This window comes from Pogona vitticeps, chromosome 5, assembly GCF_051106095.1.
Source record: "Pogona vitticeps strain Pit_001003342236 chromosome 5, PviZW2.1, whole genome shotgun sequence".
Classification (NCBI taxonomy): Eukaryota; Metazoa; Chordata; class Lepidosauria; order Squamata; family Agamidae; genus Pogona; species Pogona vitticeps.
This window is the reverse complement of record NC_135787.1, coordinates 83,784,267-83,800,703: the sequence shown is the minus strand read 5'-3', so window position 1 is coordinate 83,800,703 and position 16,437 is coordinate 83,784,267. Positions and strand designations below refer to the sequence as shown.

General features: G+C 42.9%; 2 protein-coding genes across 2 annotated transcripts in view; both read right to left on the bottom strand.

Annotated features, from left to right (window-relative positions):
- DHX15 (DEAH-box helicase 15) overlaps positions 1-2,439 on the bottom strand; it is a 382,063-nt gene extending 379,624 nt beyond the window's left edge. The window contains exon 1 of the mRNA XM_078394048.1: positions 2,435-2,439. The gene's annotated coding sequence lies outside the window, so the exon portion shown is untranslated. The remainder of the gene's footprint in view (positions 1-2,434) is intronic.
- Positions 763-16,437, bottom strand: part of LGI2 (leucine rich repeat LGI family member 2) — a 41,623-nt gene continuing 25,948 nt past the window's right edge. Inside the window, exons 7-8 of the mRNA XM_020780423.3 lie at positions 15,654-15,818; positions 763-3,195 (exon numbers count right to left, since the gene is read on the bottom strand). Of these exons, the coding sequence (XP_020636082.1) occupies positions 2,375-3,195; positions 15,654-15,818 (986 nt within the window). The 3' untranslated portion in view covers positions 763-2,374. The remainder of the gene's footprint in view (positions 3,196-15,653; positions 15,819-16,437) is intronic.

The following is a 16,437-nucleotide window of genomic DNA, read 5'->3' as shown; positions in this document are numbered from 1 at the left end:
GACATTTGGTTAGTGCTGTCAGCACTATGGTTTATTAGGATCGCCATGCTTCAAATCAGGGATTTCAGGTTGTCTTTAGCCAAGAAAGTTCATGTTGTGGGGCAAAATTGAAGATTCGTTTGCATTAGCACAGGGGAGAGAAAGAGAGAGGAAGCTGAAGTACAGAACCAGAGAACATGCAGTGGTCACCTGTCCCATTTGTACATATAAAGGTATGATCACTAAGCTGCTGCCAGCCCAAGTTACCTTATTACTGCTTTACAGTTTGCACAAAACAGGGAAGGTGGTGGTGCAAATTCAGTTATACTGAACTCCACACAGACAGATGTACATCCAGCGTTGCCTTCTACACAAATATGTATCACACGCTCTCTTTAAAACAAAAGTAGTTTCCTTGAAAATTAGGTCCCCTTTGTGATTTGTGTAGGTGTGGATAAGGGAGAATTACACTAAGCCGGGAAATATCAATTACTGTACTATAACCTGGAAAGTACAAATTATCACTTTATATCTATTATATAATATGTAATAAAGTGATGATATTTATTCTGATAATGCACTGTGGATGATATAGTGCATAATCTTATATATATAAGCCTTTAAAGAAAGGGATTAAAGGGGATAAATGATTGTCCTTACTGTTATCACAGTTTTCTTTTCTGTTTGTAAATATTTGTTCCCTCCGGGAAAGAATTGATACTAGTTGGAAAAAAGAAAAAATAATTTTTGACACCCCACCCTGTCCATCCTGAAAGCACCAAATGTCAATACAGCTTTTTATTTTATTATTTTGATGTGGGGAATTAGATACAAACAAAGCTTTTTTTTCTCAATATGTAGAGAAGGATCTGATAACTGGAAGCTGAACTGATTGTTGCATTGCACACAGCCTTCCGATCTGCACAGTTGCCTGACCAAATTGCCTAATCATCCATTAAGACAAGGCTCTTCAGATTTTGTAAGATTTAGAAAGAAGATTCTTTAAAGCATGCAGTGAATAAAGTACATAAAGCAAAGAAGACACAAATTGATTACTAGCACACAAAAGGTACCAAAAACACAGGTTCTAGTGGTTAGTTAAAAACTAATCGGGAATCAGTTAAAAGGGATGATCCACCCAAGCAAACAGACGATGAATTCCCACATCCTGGCAGAGTTAAGCATGTGTTTAATACTTTCCCACTGAAATCAATGGAACTTTGAAGAGTTTAACTTTGCCTGGATGCAGATCCAGCCATGGGAAAAGACAGTAAAATGAATGAGAAAAAGCTATATGTGATGGCATCCCTCCCATGCATCTTTTAGTAGACACTGTCACAGAAATGGGCTGACAAGAGATATATGACTCTCATTACAACTGGCTAGATCATAAAAATCATAGTATTAAGCACAGGTTGGGAAAAGACCCTGATGTTGGGAAAGTGTGAAGGCAAGAGGAGAAGGGAATGATAGAGGATGAGATAGATGGACAGTGTCATCGAAGCTACCAGCATGAATTTGATCAAACTCTGGGAGGCAGCAGAAGACAGGAGGGCCTGGCGTGCTCTGGTCCATGGGGTCACAAAGAGTCGGAAACAATTAAATGACTAAACAACAACAACAAAAAGGGTGGCTATTAACTGAATTGATTCAGAGCCTGCTGGGCTGCTGAATGTACGTCTGTGACCTACCTAGCAACTTTGGGGAGACACCTTTAGGAGTGGATTACATATGCACCATGTCCGTCTTCCCAAAAGCTGACCAGGCATTCAAATGTTAAGAAATGGGACCACCTTTCAGTACATCAAAATTCATCAATGGCCTCTAGAGGCTTCTCTTGAAATAGCTGCTTTCAAGGGCCAAGAAGGACGCCAGGGCGTATGATCTTGACTTACATTGAAGCAAAGATGACAAGATGGGCTTTTTCATCTTGGTGATAATTTACAATTGGCAAATAAGCATGTGGTGTTGCTTGTTAAACACCAGTTCTGAAAAGGTCAACCCAGCTCAATGTTGGGTTGCTCCCCATATTGAAGTTTTTGTCTTCTTAAGTTTCTGCATAGTGACTTTCCAGACTTTTCTCATTTTCCACTTCCAGCTACAAATTTTAAGTGTTGTTATAAGTGAGTTAGGATTAATTTTGATGCATTGCACACTTTCTCTGAATAATAGTAGGATTACCAGTGGTAACATGAGCATGACATGCAATTAACCAAGTTAATGCAATCCCTGATTAAATATGCAAACTTTTTAAAAGTTCAGAAAACTGCTCACTAATAGGATGGCCACATCCTCCCGACAGGAAGTGAGAAAAAAAACTGCCATTTTCATTTGCTTTTCTGAGAAAATGTCATTATGCATGTGTTTTCTCCTCCCACTTCCTTTCTTCAGCTTTTCAGCTCAAACTCAAGTCAACAATTTTGTGTTCAAATATCTGTGTGTGGCCTTTAAAACTGGAAGCGAAGAAAAATTCCCTACTGTCTGTTGACACAGCTGTGAATGAGCGAGGTGCCTGCACGTAGATCTCCTTAAAGATTTTAAAGATCTTCTTCTCAGTATCCCACTGGAATATTTGGGAGAAGGTATAATCACTTCCCAATGCTAGGTAGTGCTTATTCTGGAAGGAGAAGGGCTGAAGAGTCATTGCTCCCCGGGAAGGGAGAGCTTGAATCTCCACAAACTGTTTGCTATTCCATTTCATTATTCTTGAATCACCAATGTATCTTGTGAGTGAGATATACAGGGTATCTTGAATTCGAAAGCTTTTCACAGCCAGCACATCTTCCATGTTGGGGATATCACTATGTGGGAGAAACTTTCTGGAGTTTTTGTTCCATTGAAGGATAATGGGGATCTGTGACCGGCTTGACAAGATCAAATGAGATTTTCCATCTATATCAACAAACTCAGCATCTGTGTCTCTGAACCATTCATGCAGGGACTGGTAAGAGTAAAATCCTTTTTTGTTCCATTTATAAATTGTTGTCAAACCAGCTTTTGAACTATCCACGATGATGAAGAATGTTTCACTTTCTATCTGAAAAAGCTCTATATCATTTGGCTTTGAAATGCGGGAAACTTCAATATCCTGGAATTTAACAAATTTTGTCCAGCTTTCCTCATACTTATAAATGTGTGAGCCACCAAAAAGTTGAGCCACCACCACGAAAATCTGGTCGTCAATCAAGATAGCTTTGCATCCCACTATGGACTGACCTGTTGACTCAAACAGAGCAGCAGTATTAGCAGGGTACATTTAAGTCAATATGTTGGCAGTGCAATGCATGTACCTCTTTTGGACAACAGAAAAAAATCACTATCATAAATGGTGCATAAAAATTTAATAAGGTAAAACAAAACATAGACAATGTTCTGTTCTAATACATCATCTCTCACAGTTAGACAAATGGTATCAATTGTTATGCTTCTTTCAGAAGGTATGAGATACTTAGGCAACTCTTGCTGGTTCATCCTGTAAAGAAGGGTTAAGCATCTTTAGATCCTCTAGGTATTGTTGGGCTGTGCACTATGCTGGTAAAAGCTGATGTAATTTCACACCAACAATATCTGGAAGATCAAAACTATCCAGACCTGGTATGTGGATGTTCCTATAAAAATAATCTTGAAAATATCCCCTGAAGCAGCCTTCTCTGATCTGTTGCTCTCTAGATATGTTGAATTACAACTCATATTATTCCCAGAAAACGTGGTAGATGGGAATGCAGCTCAGCACATTGGGAAGGCATCATCAAGAAGAATATAAGGACTTGTACAATATGCAGAACTACTGCACAGCTACTGGGTTTTAAGAACTGCTTTCAGTTACTGATGTGCAAATCAATTTAGTAACTTGTCAGCCTTCACAACAGTGTGTTTCTGAAGGCCAAGACAGACAAAACTAGAAGGAGACTTGATTTAAACAACAAGGTGTGTTTGATCATCCTCTTAGCAGCTTTTTTTATCTTTGGAAGTTGCAAATTAACTTGCTTTGTTTGTTGATTGGTCAGTGAGAGGGAAAAAACAGGCTCTGTTTACATATTGATTTTTCTGACATTTGAACAAACATCTCTAGAGGGATATCTGTGAAGATTCTCAGTCATCCAGGTGAGGTTATCCGGAAGTTGAGTCATGGCAACTGGACTTCTTTTTTATTAGGTTGAAACATTTTGCTACTCATTCAAGTACAGTGGCACCTCGACTTACGAACATCCCTACTTATGACCATTTCGAGTTACGATCAGCTCTGGCTGCAAAATTTTGCTTCTACTTGCAACTGGAGCTTCCACTTATGAACAGAAAAAGGCAGGGGGAAAAGGCAGGAAATTCAAATTTCTAACTGTAGGTAGCGACAATGCTGCTTCTTTGTAGTTCTTTCACCCCAGCAGTTAGAGAGTGAGCGTTGGAGGAGGCTTGGGACTGCCTCCTTCTGCTTTTGAGTGAGTGAGTGTGTGTGTGTTTGCAGGGAGGCTTCGGGCTGCCTGGTAAGGTAAGGTGCTATTTTCTGCTTTTTAAGCACTGTTCTTGGTGTTTTTGCAGTGTGGTTTTCAGCTGGTGGAGTTTATGTTTCTGTGCTATGATGGGTCTTGGCGGGGTTGTTTTTTTTTGTTTTTTTCCCCATTTCTGATGGGTCTTGAGGGGTTTTGTTGCTTTTTGGAGTGTTTTTCCCCATTTCCGATGGGTCTTGGGGGGTTTGTGTGTTTGTTTAGCTTTTCCCCATTTCTGATGGGTCTTGGGGGGTTTGGTTGCTTTTGGAGGGTTCCCCCCCCATTTCCAATGGGTCCTGCATGCCTCCCTTGCTTTTTATTTTCTTTGCATTTCCGACCTGCCCCCTTTGTTCTCTGTGTATTTCCAATCTGCTCCATTTGTTTTCTGTGCATTTCCAATGGGTCTTGCACGCTTGATTGCTTTCCTCTCTTTTTTTGTGATATTTTTCCTTCGGCCGGAACGGATGAATTGCATTTCAGTGCATTCCTATGGGAAATGGTGCTTCGACTTACAACCATTTCGAGTTACGTCCATCTTCTGGAACGGATTATGGTCATAAGTCGAGGCACTGTTGTAGCTTCTTCAACCTGAGGAGTGTTGGCAGGAGACTCCTGACATATCCTCCACATTGGTTTCACTTCTCCCTAGTCTGAATAGGCTCATTAGATGGAGAATGGATGGGGAACAAGTGAAAATCCCACTTCTGCTGTCCTTCCCCATCCATTGTCATGGGTCCTTAATAGTCAGTAACAGTGGTCTTTCTGCTGGGTGTGGTCTTGGTCTTCCTGGGGATGGATAAAAGGGCAGCATGATAAATAGGAGACAGGTTGAATCTAACGCCTCCACCCCTGTTGAGTGAGGGATTTTCTATATGCACATGTATGACCTCCCTGACCCCTCTCTCAAACCACCTATCTTCTGGGTCCAAAATGAGTCTGAAAAGCTCAAAAGGATTTTTGGTAAACACCACATACTTGTGCACTACAAGCACACTAAGGGAGAAACTCGTCCACCCAAAAGACTGGACACCAAAACACAGCAGAAGCAATATAGTATATGCGGTCCAATGCAAAGACGAATGTTTGGAGCTCTACACTAGAGAAACCAAACAGCCACTAAACAGGGGAATGGCCCAGCACAGGAGGGGCGACTCAGGACCACAATCAGCAGTGTTCCTTCATGACAAAGGACACTCATTTGATGACCAAGATCTACTCATTTTGGACCGAGAAGATAGGTGGTTTGAGAGAGGAGTCAGGGAGGTCATACATGTGCATATTGAAAATCCCTCACTCAAAAGGGGTGGAGGCCTTAGATTCAATCTGTCTTCTATTTACCATGCTGCCCTTTCAGCCATCACCAGAAAGATCAGGACCACACACACCAGAAAGACCACTGCTACCGACTGTTAAGAACCCATGACAATGGATGGGGAAGGACTGCAGAGGTGGAATTTTCACTCACCCCCAGTCCATTGTCCATCTAACGAGTCTATTCAGACCAGGGGGAAGTGACGCCAATGTGCAGGATGTATCAGAGATCTCCTACCAACTCTTTTCAGACTGAAGAAGCTACTTGGATGAGTAGTGAAACGTTTCAACCTAATAAAAAAGAAGTCCAGTTGCCATGACTCAGCTTCCAGATCTCTAGAGGGATCGATATATTAGCATCTCCAGTTGCTGAACTGCCAAGTCATCTGTTTTTGGCCCTTAGAAAGTTGCTTCTACCCTTCAAGAGGATCAGTAAAATGAAACTGACTCAGGGTGCAATTTGAATCTATTCCTGTTCCAACTATTTTTATATTGGATTCAAGTCACATGGTATATAAATAAGTAGCCGTATTCACTTTGACTAAAATGAAATGAATTTATTTCTGGTAATTAAAAATTATGTTGGCAGCTACACTAGTGAAATCAACTCATTTCCTTTCTGTTTCAGGAGCATGCTTTTCATAAACTTTTTGACTTGTATTGTTTTTCAAAATAAATGATACAGTTGTTACATACAGCACTGATGTTACCTGTCTGTCATGGGTTTGGAGGGAAAGTTCCATCCTATGGGGAGTGGAAGGCGGGACATCAGGAGGAGGGGCTGTACTGTATAAATATGTGATGCCTGTGTGGTGAGTTAGAACACACTGAAGAGATGCTGAGAGACACTGGGTTGTGACGAAGCAGCAGCTGGGAAGAAGAAGCTGTTGTGGGAGTCTGTGTGTCAGACAGGGTACTACTGTGTGTCAGAGTACCAACCTGATAGGTTCAGGTGTCTGTTGGTTAGCCAGAACTGATAGGTTCAGGGTCTGTGCTTTAAGTTAAGGGTTCTGGGTGAACCAAACTGTGTGTATGTATGAGTGAGAATAAGCCACGTTACTTTATATTATTCACCTGATTGTTTATTTTTCCCTGTGTGTATTTAAATAAACCTTATTCTTTTTATTGTTTAAAAATCCATCCCTGGTCTGTGTGACTTCTTATAGGGAATGGTTGGTGGCAGCTTAGTGTAACTGTGTGACAGATCCCAGTAGGTCTGGGTTTGTCACATTGATTGGTGTCCAGCGTGTGGGATGCGACTGGTCCAGTTGTCCAGCGGTCCAGCAAAGCCTTGGCAAGTGTGCCCAGAGCAAGGGGGGTCTAGTCAGGGACAGTCTGAGGCGCGTAGGTAATCTTCTAGGTGTACCTCACGGGGAGGTGCACTAGTGGAAGAACGTGCCAACTGGGGAGACTTAGATTAAGGTGCTCTGAGGCAGCCTAGTTTTGGCGGGAAAAAGCTGAGGCAAAACTGCGTAGCAACAGTGATTTAGCTTGCCAGCTGAGAGGCCCAGCAGAGGGGGGTAGGCTCTGACTCGATACTGTTGCAAGTTTAGTGCTGAAGAACAGCAGCAATCTCTAGGGAGGGCTGGTTCTGAGGCAAGGAAAAAAAAAAGTGGTCGTTTTATTTTGAGGCTTGACTTTTTAAAGCAGCCGGTTCTGAGGGGGGATTATGCCCTTGACTCGAAGCCAGGTAGCAGACATGAGTGAAGTGAAAGACCCCCAGATTGACCAAGGTTCTGAGGATGAATTTGGCTCAGTGCAGGGTGACAGCACAGGAGAGCAGAACCCAGAACTTAGAAAATTGCTCATAGTCCAACAGCATGAACTGAGGATGAGGCAATTTGAAGTGGAGGAAAGATTAGAGAGAGAGAGATTGGAAAGAGAAGAAAGATTAGAGAGAGAGAAAATTGCTCTGGAAAAAGAAAGGATGGCGTTTGAATTAAGAAAACTGGAAATGATGAACCAGAACAATAATAATAATAGGGATTCTGAGGGAGGCCAACTGTCTAAGGCTGACCTGAAGAAATTCCCTGTGTACCACAAGGGAGATTGTCCTGAGGTGTTCTTTTCCTTAGTGGAAAGAGCATTTGTGGACTTCTCAGTGAGGGAAACTGAGAAGATGACCATCATGCGATCTTTAATCAGTGGTAGCCTGGCTGAGGTTTATGCCGAGATGCCTGAGGAACTGATGAAAGATTTTGCAGAGTTTAAAAAACTGGTGTTTGCCAGACATGGGATAAATGCAGAGCAGCTGAGACAAAGATTCAGGTCCCTCACCAAGAAGCCAGAGCAGACTTTTACCCAAGTGGGGGCCCAATTGGTGAGGCTGCTTGAGAAATGGCTATCTCAGGAGGGAACAGAGACCTATGAGCAGCTTAAAGACTTGATAGCGCTGGAACAGTTCTATTCAGTCCTGCATGGGGAATTGAAATTCCAGGTGAGGGAAAGGAAACCGAAATCTGTGGCAGCAGCCGCAGAGATCGCAGATTTTATTTCCCAAATAAGAAAGCCCTTGGGTGAGGGGAAATCTGTGGGTAAACCCAAAGAAACCTACAGCAAGTACTCTCAGGGACCAGGGAAAAGCCAGCAAGGGGGAGGGGCCCATGGTGAGGGGAAGCCCTCAGACATGAAACTAAGACCTCAGATTTTGGAGGGAAAACCAAAACAAGATGAGAGAGAATCAAAATACACCAGAAAGTGTTATTTCTGTCAGGGAAAGGGTCATCTAATCTCAGAGTGTGAGAAATTAAAGCAGCTAAAAGGAATGGTGCCTCAGAATTCTAGTGGGACCAAGCCAAAAGCTGTGTTCTGTGTCCAGAAAGAGCAAAGCTCAGTGTCACAGAGGGAGCCTGTTGCCATGACTACTCAGTCTGGAACAGCTACCTCTGCTGATCAGGCTGAGGAAAATGGTCCTCTTGTGGAGGTAAAGCGCTGCTTGCTGATAAAAACAGATTCTCAGTTGTTTGAGACAGCAGGGGTGGACGTAGGAATACTTGACCGTCAGTATAGGGGGCTGCGGGACACTTGTTCCCAGGTAACCCTGTGCCATCCAGATATTATTCCTCGGGAGTTTATAATCCCAAATGAGACCATGAAGGTGGCAGGGATTGAGGGGCAGGTAATCTCTCTACCAGTAGCAGAGGTACCTGTCAACTTTCAAGGCTGGAGGGGAGATTGGCGGATAGCGATTTCATCGACTCTGCCAGCAGCCGTGCTCGTGGGAAATGACCTGGCTGAACATGTGAAACGGGTGCTAGTGATTACACGCTCACAAGCCACCACAGGGACAGTTCAGGGGGGTAATGATGAGCCAGAGACGGAAGCAGAGGGGAGTTCAGAAGCTGTGGTGGAAACCTTAACCACAGACAGCAGATTTGGACAGGAGCAAAAGGCAGACGCCACTCTCCAAAAGTGTTTTGAACAGGTGACTGACGCCCAGCTAACACCTGAAACCCCAGTGAGATTTCTGGAGAAAAAGGGGATTTTATATAGAGAAACCCTGAGGAATATCTCAAAAGGGGGAGATGGGATCAGAAGTCAGCTGGTGGTACCTGAAAAGTATCGCCCCATGATCTTACAAAGGGGTCACTCTGACATGTTTGCTGCACACTTAGGGGTGAACAAAACACAGCAGAGAATCACACAGAATTTCTACTGGCCTGACATAGGGAAACAGATCAGGGAGTTCTGTAAACAATGTGATGTGTGTCAAAGGCAGGGGAATAACCGCGACAGGACCAAAGCAAAGTTGTGCCCTTTGCCTGTGATTGACACTCCTTTCAAATGCATAGGGGTGGATATTGTGGGACCTTTGCCCAAGGCCACAAAGAGGGGGAACAGGTTCATTCTAACAATTGTGGACCATGCCACAAGGTATCCTGAAGCCATACCCTTGACTAACATTGAAACTAACACAGTGGCCGATGCTTTGGTGGGGTATATGTCCAGGATGGGATTTGCCTCAGAGATAATCACAGATTTGGGCGCATCGTTCACATCAAAGCTCATGAAACGCTTATGGCAAATCTGTGGAATTAAGCACAAGGAAACCACTGCTTATCATCCGGAAAGTAATGGGTTAACTGAGAAGTTCAATGGGACTCTAATGCGCATGATTAGGGCTTACTTGGCAGAGAATCCAAACAATTGGGACCAGAAGCTGCAATCCCTTTTGTTTGCTTATCGATCAGTGCCACAAGCCAGTACCGGGTTCAGTCCATTTGAACTTTTATTTGGGAGAAGGGTGAAAGGGCCCCTTGATTTGATCAAACAAAATTGGGAGCAGATCACCCAGGATGACCCACAAGACGTTGTGACTTACATAGACAACCTGATTGAAACCATAGGGGGTTGTCGGTTCATCTCATCATTGGACCTGGTAAAGGGATATTGGCAATTAAGAATTGATCCCAGGGATCAAGAAAAGACTGCCTTTTGCAGCCCTTTTGGTCTCTATGAGTTTCGAGTCCTGAGCTTTGGTCTCAGAAATGCACCAGCCACATTCCAAAGGCTGATGGACCAGACCTTGGCAGGGCTCAGTGACTTTACAGTGGCCTACATTGACGACATAGGGATCTTCAGTAATACCTGGGGAGATCACCTGATACACCTGGAGTTAGTGCTGCAGAGGTTAAGTGCAGCAGGGCTAACAGTAAAGGCCAGCAAGTGTCAGCTGGGTAGCCCAGAAATAAAATACTTGGGTCACATGGTAGGGGGAGGAATGATAAAACCCCTGGAGGCCAAAATAGAAGCTGTTCGTGATTGGCCCAGACCCAACACCAAGAAAAAAGTCAAATCATTTCTTGGGTTGGTGGGCTACTACAGAAAGTTCATCCCGAGGTTTAGCGAGATTGCGGCTCCGCTGACCGATCTGACGAGGAAGAAGGCTGATGACCGCATCCCGTGGACCAGCGACTGTGAGGAGGCGTTCCAGAGGTTGAAGGAGGCGTTAATCAACTATCCTGTCCTGCGTGCTCCAGACTTCGACCGGGAGTTCATCATCTACACCGACGCGTCTAACAGCGGGGTAGGAGCAGTTCTGTGCCAGGAGGATGAGAATGGTGACCAGCATCCAGTGTCCTACCTGAGTAGGAAACTCCAAAAAGGTGAGAGACATTTGGCAACCGTGGAGAAGGAGTGTTTGGCCATAGTCTACGCGATCCAGAAGGCCAAGCCTTACATCTGGGGAAGACATTTTATTCTGTGTACTGACCATTCACCATTGCAATGGTTAAAGACAATGAAAACCCACAATAGCAAACTTATGAGGTGGGCTTTAAACCTACAGGACTATGACTTTGAAGTGAAGGTGGTCAGAGGGTCAGTGAACTGTGTTGCTGACGCCTTATCAAGAAGACCTGAAGAATGAAGACGGCGAAAGAAACATGGACTATGTGTATATAATGATGACAAAAAGTAAAATGTACCTGGTTTTTGAATTGGTTTGTATGAATAAAGGTAAATTGATGTAATGTATATGGTAAATGGTTAAATGCCTAATTGCTATGATTAACTTAGAATGTAAGTATGAGTAAGTATAATATGGTATGTATAACTGTTGTTGTATGTTTTATTCAGGTTGTTTTTTGGTGAAAAGCACTTTTAGCTTTCCCCCTACAAAACAACTTATAAAGAGGGGAGGTGTTACATACAGCACTGATGTTACCTGTCTGTCATGGGTTTGGAGGGAAAGTTCCATCCTATGGGGAGTGGAAGGCGGGACATCAGGAGGAGGGGCTGTACTGTATAAATATGTGATGCCTGTGTGGTGAGTTAGAACACACTGAAGAGATGCTGAGAGACACTGGGTTGTGACGAAGCAGCAGCTGGGAAGAAGAAGCTGTTGTGGGAGTCTGTGTGTCAGACAGGGTACTACTGTGTGTCAGAGTACCAACCTGATAGGTTCAGGTGTCTGTTGGTTAGCCAGAACTGATAGGTTCAGGGTCTGTGCTTTAAGTTAAGGGTTCTGGGTGAACCAAACTGTGTGTATGTATGAGTGAGAATAAGCCACGTTACTTTATATTATTCACCTGATTGTTTATTTTTCCCTGTGTGTATTTAAATAAACCTTATTCTTTTTATTGTTTAAAAATCCATCCCTGGTCTGTGTGACTTCTTATAGGGAATGGTTGGTGGCAGCTTAGTGTAACTGTGTGACAGATCCCAGTAGGTCTGGGTTTGTCACAACAGTGACAAATCAGTGGCTAGATTCATCTGACATTAAAAAAATGTGGTGACAGTTCTCTAAGTGATACATTGCTAAACATTTCCATAAGATGTTAAAAAAAAAATAAGAGAAGAAGAAACATGGGGCCAGTGCTGCTGACATTCACCAGAGGCAAAAAGTAAGTCAGCAACAGTGTCCACAGCCACCAAACAGAACTGAATTAAAATGAGATATTTTAAAAAGCCCCTCTGGCTACTTGAAATTCTTTTTTGCTTTGCAACCAAATATATTGATTTCATACATGTGTTGTGTAAACACAATTTTATAAATCAATTTAAATAACACTTAAATTCATTTAACTGCAGCTCTTATTGGCAATGGGACTGCACCCTGAAAGTATTTGCATTTAAAGTAATGCAACAGTCTCCTTCTACTTCCTTGCTAATGACAATTCTAAGTTTCTACAAGACTATTTTAATAATGTACTGACTGAAATCCAGTGTGCCAGGGATGAGGAACTGTGACCCTCTGAAGTCTTTTTAACTGCACCTCCCATTGTCTCTCTTTGTTGGCTATCCTAGCTATTTCTGACGCTGGATGCAGTTGAAAAAAATATGGTGTGTTGACTACCTTTGTACATATACTTCTCTGTGAATAACTGTGAAATCCTGCACATTTCTACTGAATCAACATTAGGTCCCAATGTGTTAGCTGAGTATAGGGTTGAATCCCAGATTCCACTGAATTCAATAAGACCTACTTATGAGTAGACATGCTGAAAACTGTTCTGTCAACAGTTGTTGTGGGTGCTACTTCTGTCCTCTGAAGATGCCGGCCACAGAGACTGGCGAAACATTAGGAAGAACAACCTTCAGAACATGGCCAAAGAGCCCGAAAAACCCACAACAACCATTAGATCCCGGCCGTGAAAGCCTTCACGAATACGTTGTTCTGTCAACCTTTTATGATGACTGTTGGGCTAGGATGGTAGATGGTCAAACCACTGGCCTTTTGAGACCAAAGATACTGTGACAGTGGGAGCTGTAGGATCTCAGCGCAAAATTACACACCTCTATCCCATGCCCATCATCTTTATACATGGCTCTTCCCTGCTCCTATATAAATCTACTTTTTTTTGTTTAGGAAATTTGATGTGTAGAATCAAGCAGCCACTATATACAGCACATAGCATCTGCTCTAGGCTGTGCTTTCTTGAATTCCTGACTTTGGAGCTTTTCTGTTAACTCTCACACCCTTTTTATGTCTTCATCCATCTTTGCCACCATTTAGCAGGGATGGCCAGTTCCCCCCACTAATGTCCTCCTTGCATACAAGTGGTGGACTGGAATAGGACAGGCCACACATCAAACCAGAGCTGAACGCTGACCTTTTTTTTTTTTTTTTTTTGCTAGTTTCATTTCCATACTGGATGAGGAAAAATGAAGCTTCCCTGTTTTTCTGCTCAGCACAGCCTTATAGCAACTTAGGTAAAGGTAAAGGTTCCCCTTGACAATTTTTTCTCCAGTCGTGTCCGACTCTAGGGGGCGGTGCTCATCCCCGTTTCCAAGCCAAAGAGCCAGCGTTTTGTCTGAAGACAATCTTCCGTGGTCACATGGCCAGTGCGACTTAGACACGGAACGCTGTTACCTTCCCACCGAGGTGGTCCCTATTTATCTACTTGCATTTACATGCTTTTGAACTGCTAGGTTGGCGGGAGCTGGGACAAGTGACGGGAGCTCACTCCGTCGCGTGGATTCGATCTTACGACTGCTTGGTCTTCTGACCCTGCAGCACAGGCTTCTTCGGTTTAGCCCGCAGCGCCACCACGTCTGTAGCAACTTACTTCTGTTTTTTTATTTATAATTTTCTTCCTTATACTTTCTGATTTGTAACTTTGCATCAGACCTTTGGTCACATGCCTGGGCCCAACTAGTCAAACTAGTAAAAAAAAAAAAAAAATGCACCAGAGCACAGAGTTCTGACTCCTGTTCCTCTGAAGATGCCGGCCACAGAGACTGGCGAAACGTCAGGAAGAACAACCTTCAGAACACGGCCAAAGAGCCCGAAAAACCCACAACAACCATTATAAGCCTTTTCATTTTGCTGATCCTTTCAAAGTGTAGAAAGGGCTTTCTAACAGCCAAAAAGATGACTGGGTAATTTAGCAACTGGAGCTGCCAAACATAATCCAGATGCTTCTTTTCTCCCTTGTCCTAACAGTGTCCTGTGTAAGAGACTTATTCTTCCAGAATAGGCTTACATTCAGTGCTGTCCCCGTAAGTCTAATAAATACACTGGAGAGTGGATCACCTCTGAGACTATCCTACTTTAGTTCAGAGTGCAGATTTTCTGACAGAGATTCCCATGTGTGGAGATCCACTGAACTTGAATAGTTTCTAATGCTACTGGACCTGTGACTGTTATAAGAAGATTTAACGCAACTAAGTAAACACCAGACTGTCATATATTAAGTAAGGTGCATTAATCTCTTAGACAAGAAGGAGATAAGAACTGGGAGCAGAAATCTGAAGAAAACAATATGGTCATGCCCTATGGTAGTAACGGCACCAAGAACAGAACATGGAGAAATATGTGGACCCTCATTCCCAAAGGTGCTTTCCTGCTGGTAAAAATATTATATAAAGGGTGAATAATTACATCTACTGTAATTGAATCTGTTTTATTACTAAGTTTTATTTTTCTGTGCAGCACTTGCAACTCTTTATTAGAAAATTCCCCAATTCCAGCTTTTTTCATAAGTCGCTCAAATAAGATTAGATACTGGAGGTTAATAAGCCTTTTTCTGTATGTCTTTTAAATATTTCCTTAACCAGCTGACTTTCAAAGTTGTCATTGCAATGTTCTTGCAGGAGCCTGTTCTTCAGATGGTGACTTTGATTATTAGTTTTAAAAAAATGTTTTCCATCCCTGTGGAAGGAAGGAAGGAAGGAAGGAAGGAAGGAAGGAAGGAAGGAAGGAAGGAAGGAAGGAAGGAAGGAAGGAAGGAAGGAAGGAAGGAAGGAAGGAAGACCAACCGACTGACTGTATGTACGTCCAGACCAACTTACTCTCTAATTTTCAGCCCCACAGGGTGGGACTCCAACTCTTGTGCATGCAACTTCACCCCTGTACGTGTGCACGAATCTGCCCCCTCCTCCGTGTGCAGGGTTCCATTGTGACAGGATCCAAAGGGGTTGAACATGATCACTGCACAGAGGAGGAAGAGAGCTGCGTGGAGGGAGGTGGAGTCTCACCCACCTGCACACCTGCCCAGCTTAGAGGAAACCTTGGTCCAGACCTTTATGTACAATAATGGTTCCAGGCTATATGTAAATTCTTGTTTTGAACCCCTCCCCCACCCCAAGCCTGGTCCCTTTTGCAGCTTATTTGAAATTATTGAAAGTAGAAGCTCCATGAGGTCAGTATCATAAACCTGCTTAGCTGAAGTCCTTTTAACAACAAAGACAAAATTAATCTATGTTGTGGTCAGTAAAATGTACCCTTGCATATGGAAATGGTGAACACAAGATGACACTACCCCTAGACTCTTTGCAAGGATCCTAGGGCCAACTGACTAGTAGCTCATACTTGTCTGGTGCAAGGATGGGCAACCTATGACCTTCCAAATCCTATCATTCCTCATCATTGGCGATACTGATTTCACAAAAATACTATGTCAAAAAAGGTAATAACACAAAGGCATTGAATTTTACCAGTAATGTTGTCATAGCTCCTGAAGTTCTTCTCAATGTGATCCCATTCTAGCACCATGCAGTTTTCCATGCTGGGTTGGGCAATGGCTACATACACATCATTTTTCGAGTAGAACGTGTCAATGGAAACAGATTCATAGGGTAAAATCTGATGAATCACAAAATCTGAAAATACATTTTCATTGAAAACATGCACATGTTACAATTCAGCTTAACAGGAAATATGAAAGAAGTGCTTTGAGATGCTCATTTCTGCCTCAAAAATAACCTGGCTGGAGGGGAATTTCTTTGGAAAAGTAAGGGTGAAGCTAAGACTTTTCCTGCCCCTTGCTCCCTTTGTTCCTTTTCTGCTGTATATCATTCCTTTTAGGTCTGGGGCTAGCTCTGTTTATTTTGGCCCTTTATTCCAAGGGTACATGCTAAGAAGAGTCTAGTCTTCTTCACACTGACTTATTAAACTGGGCAGAAAACACATACTTAAAAAGGGGTACTTACTACTAATGTTTTTTTTATTTTTAAGGAGAAGAAGCTGTGTCATTGGGGAGAAATGAACAATTAATGGTCACCTCTCTCCTCCTTCCTTGCTCTTTTAGTAAAGATAGAAAAAGAACAAGAACAAGTCCATGCCCTTCCCCTTCCCTGCCCCCCCAAGAGCACTTTCTCTGACCTTTTGGCATCTCCTCTGAGCTTCCCTACTTAAGGGGTGACAGAGAAGTACACAGTCTCAAGAAGGCAAAGGGTGGGTCAAAGGTCCTCTCTTCTGAAGCAGAAAGAGACATTAGAG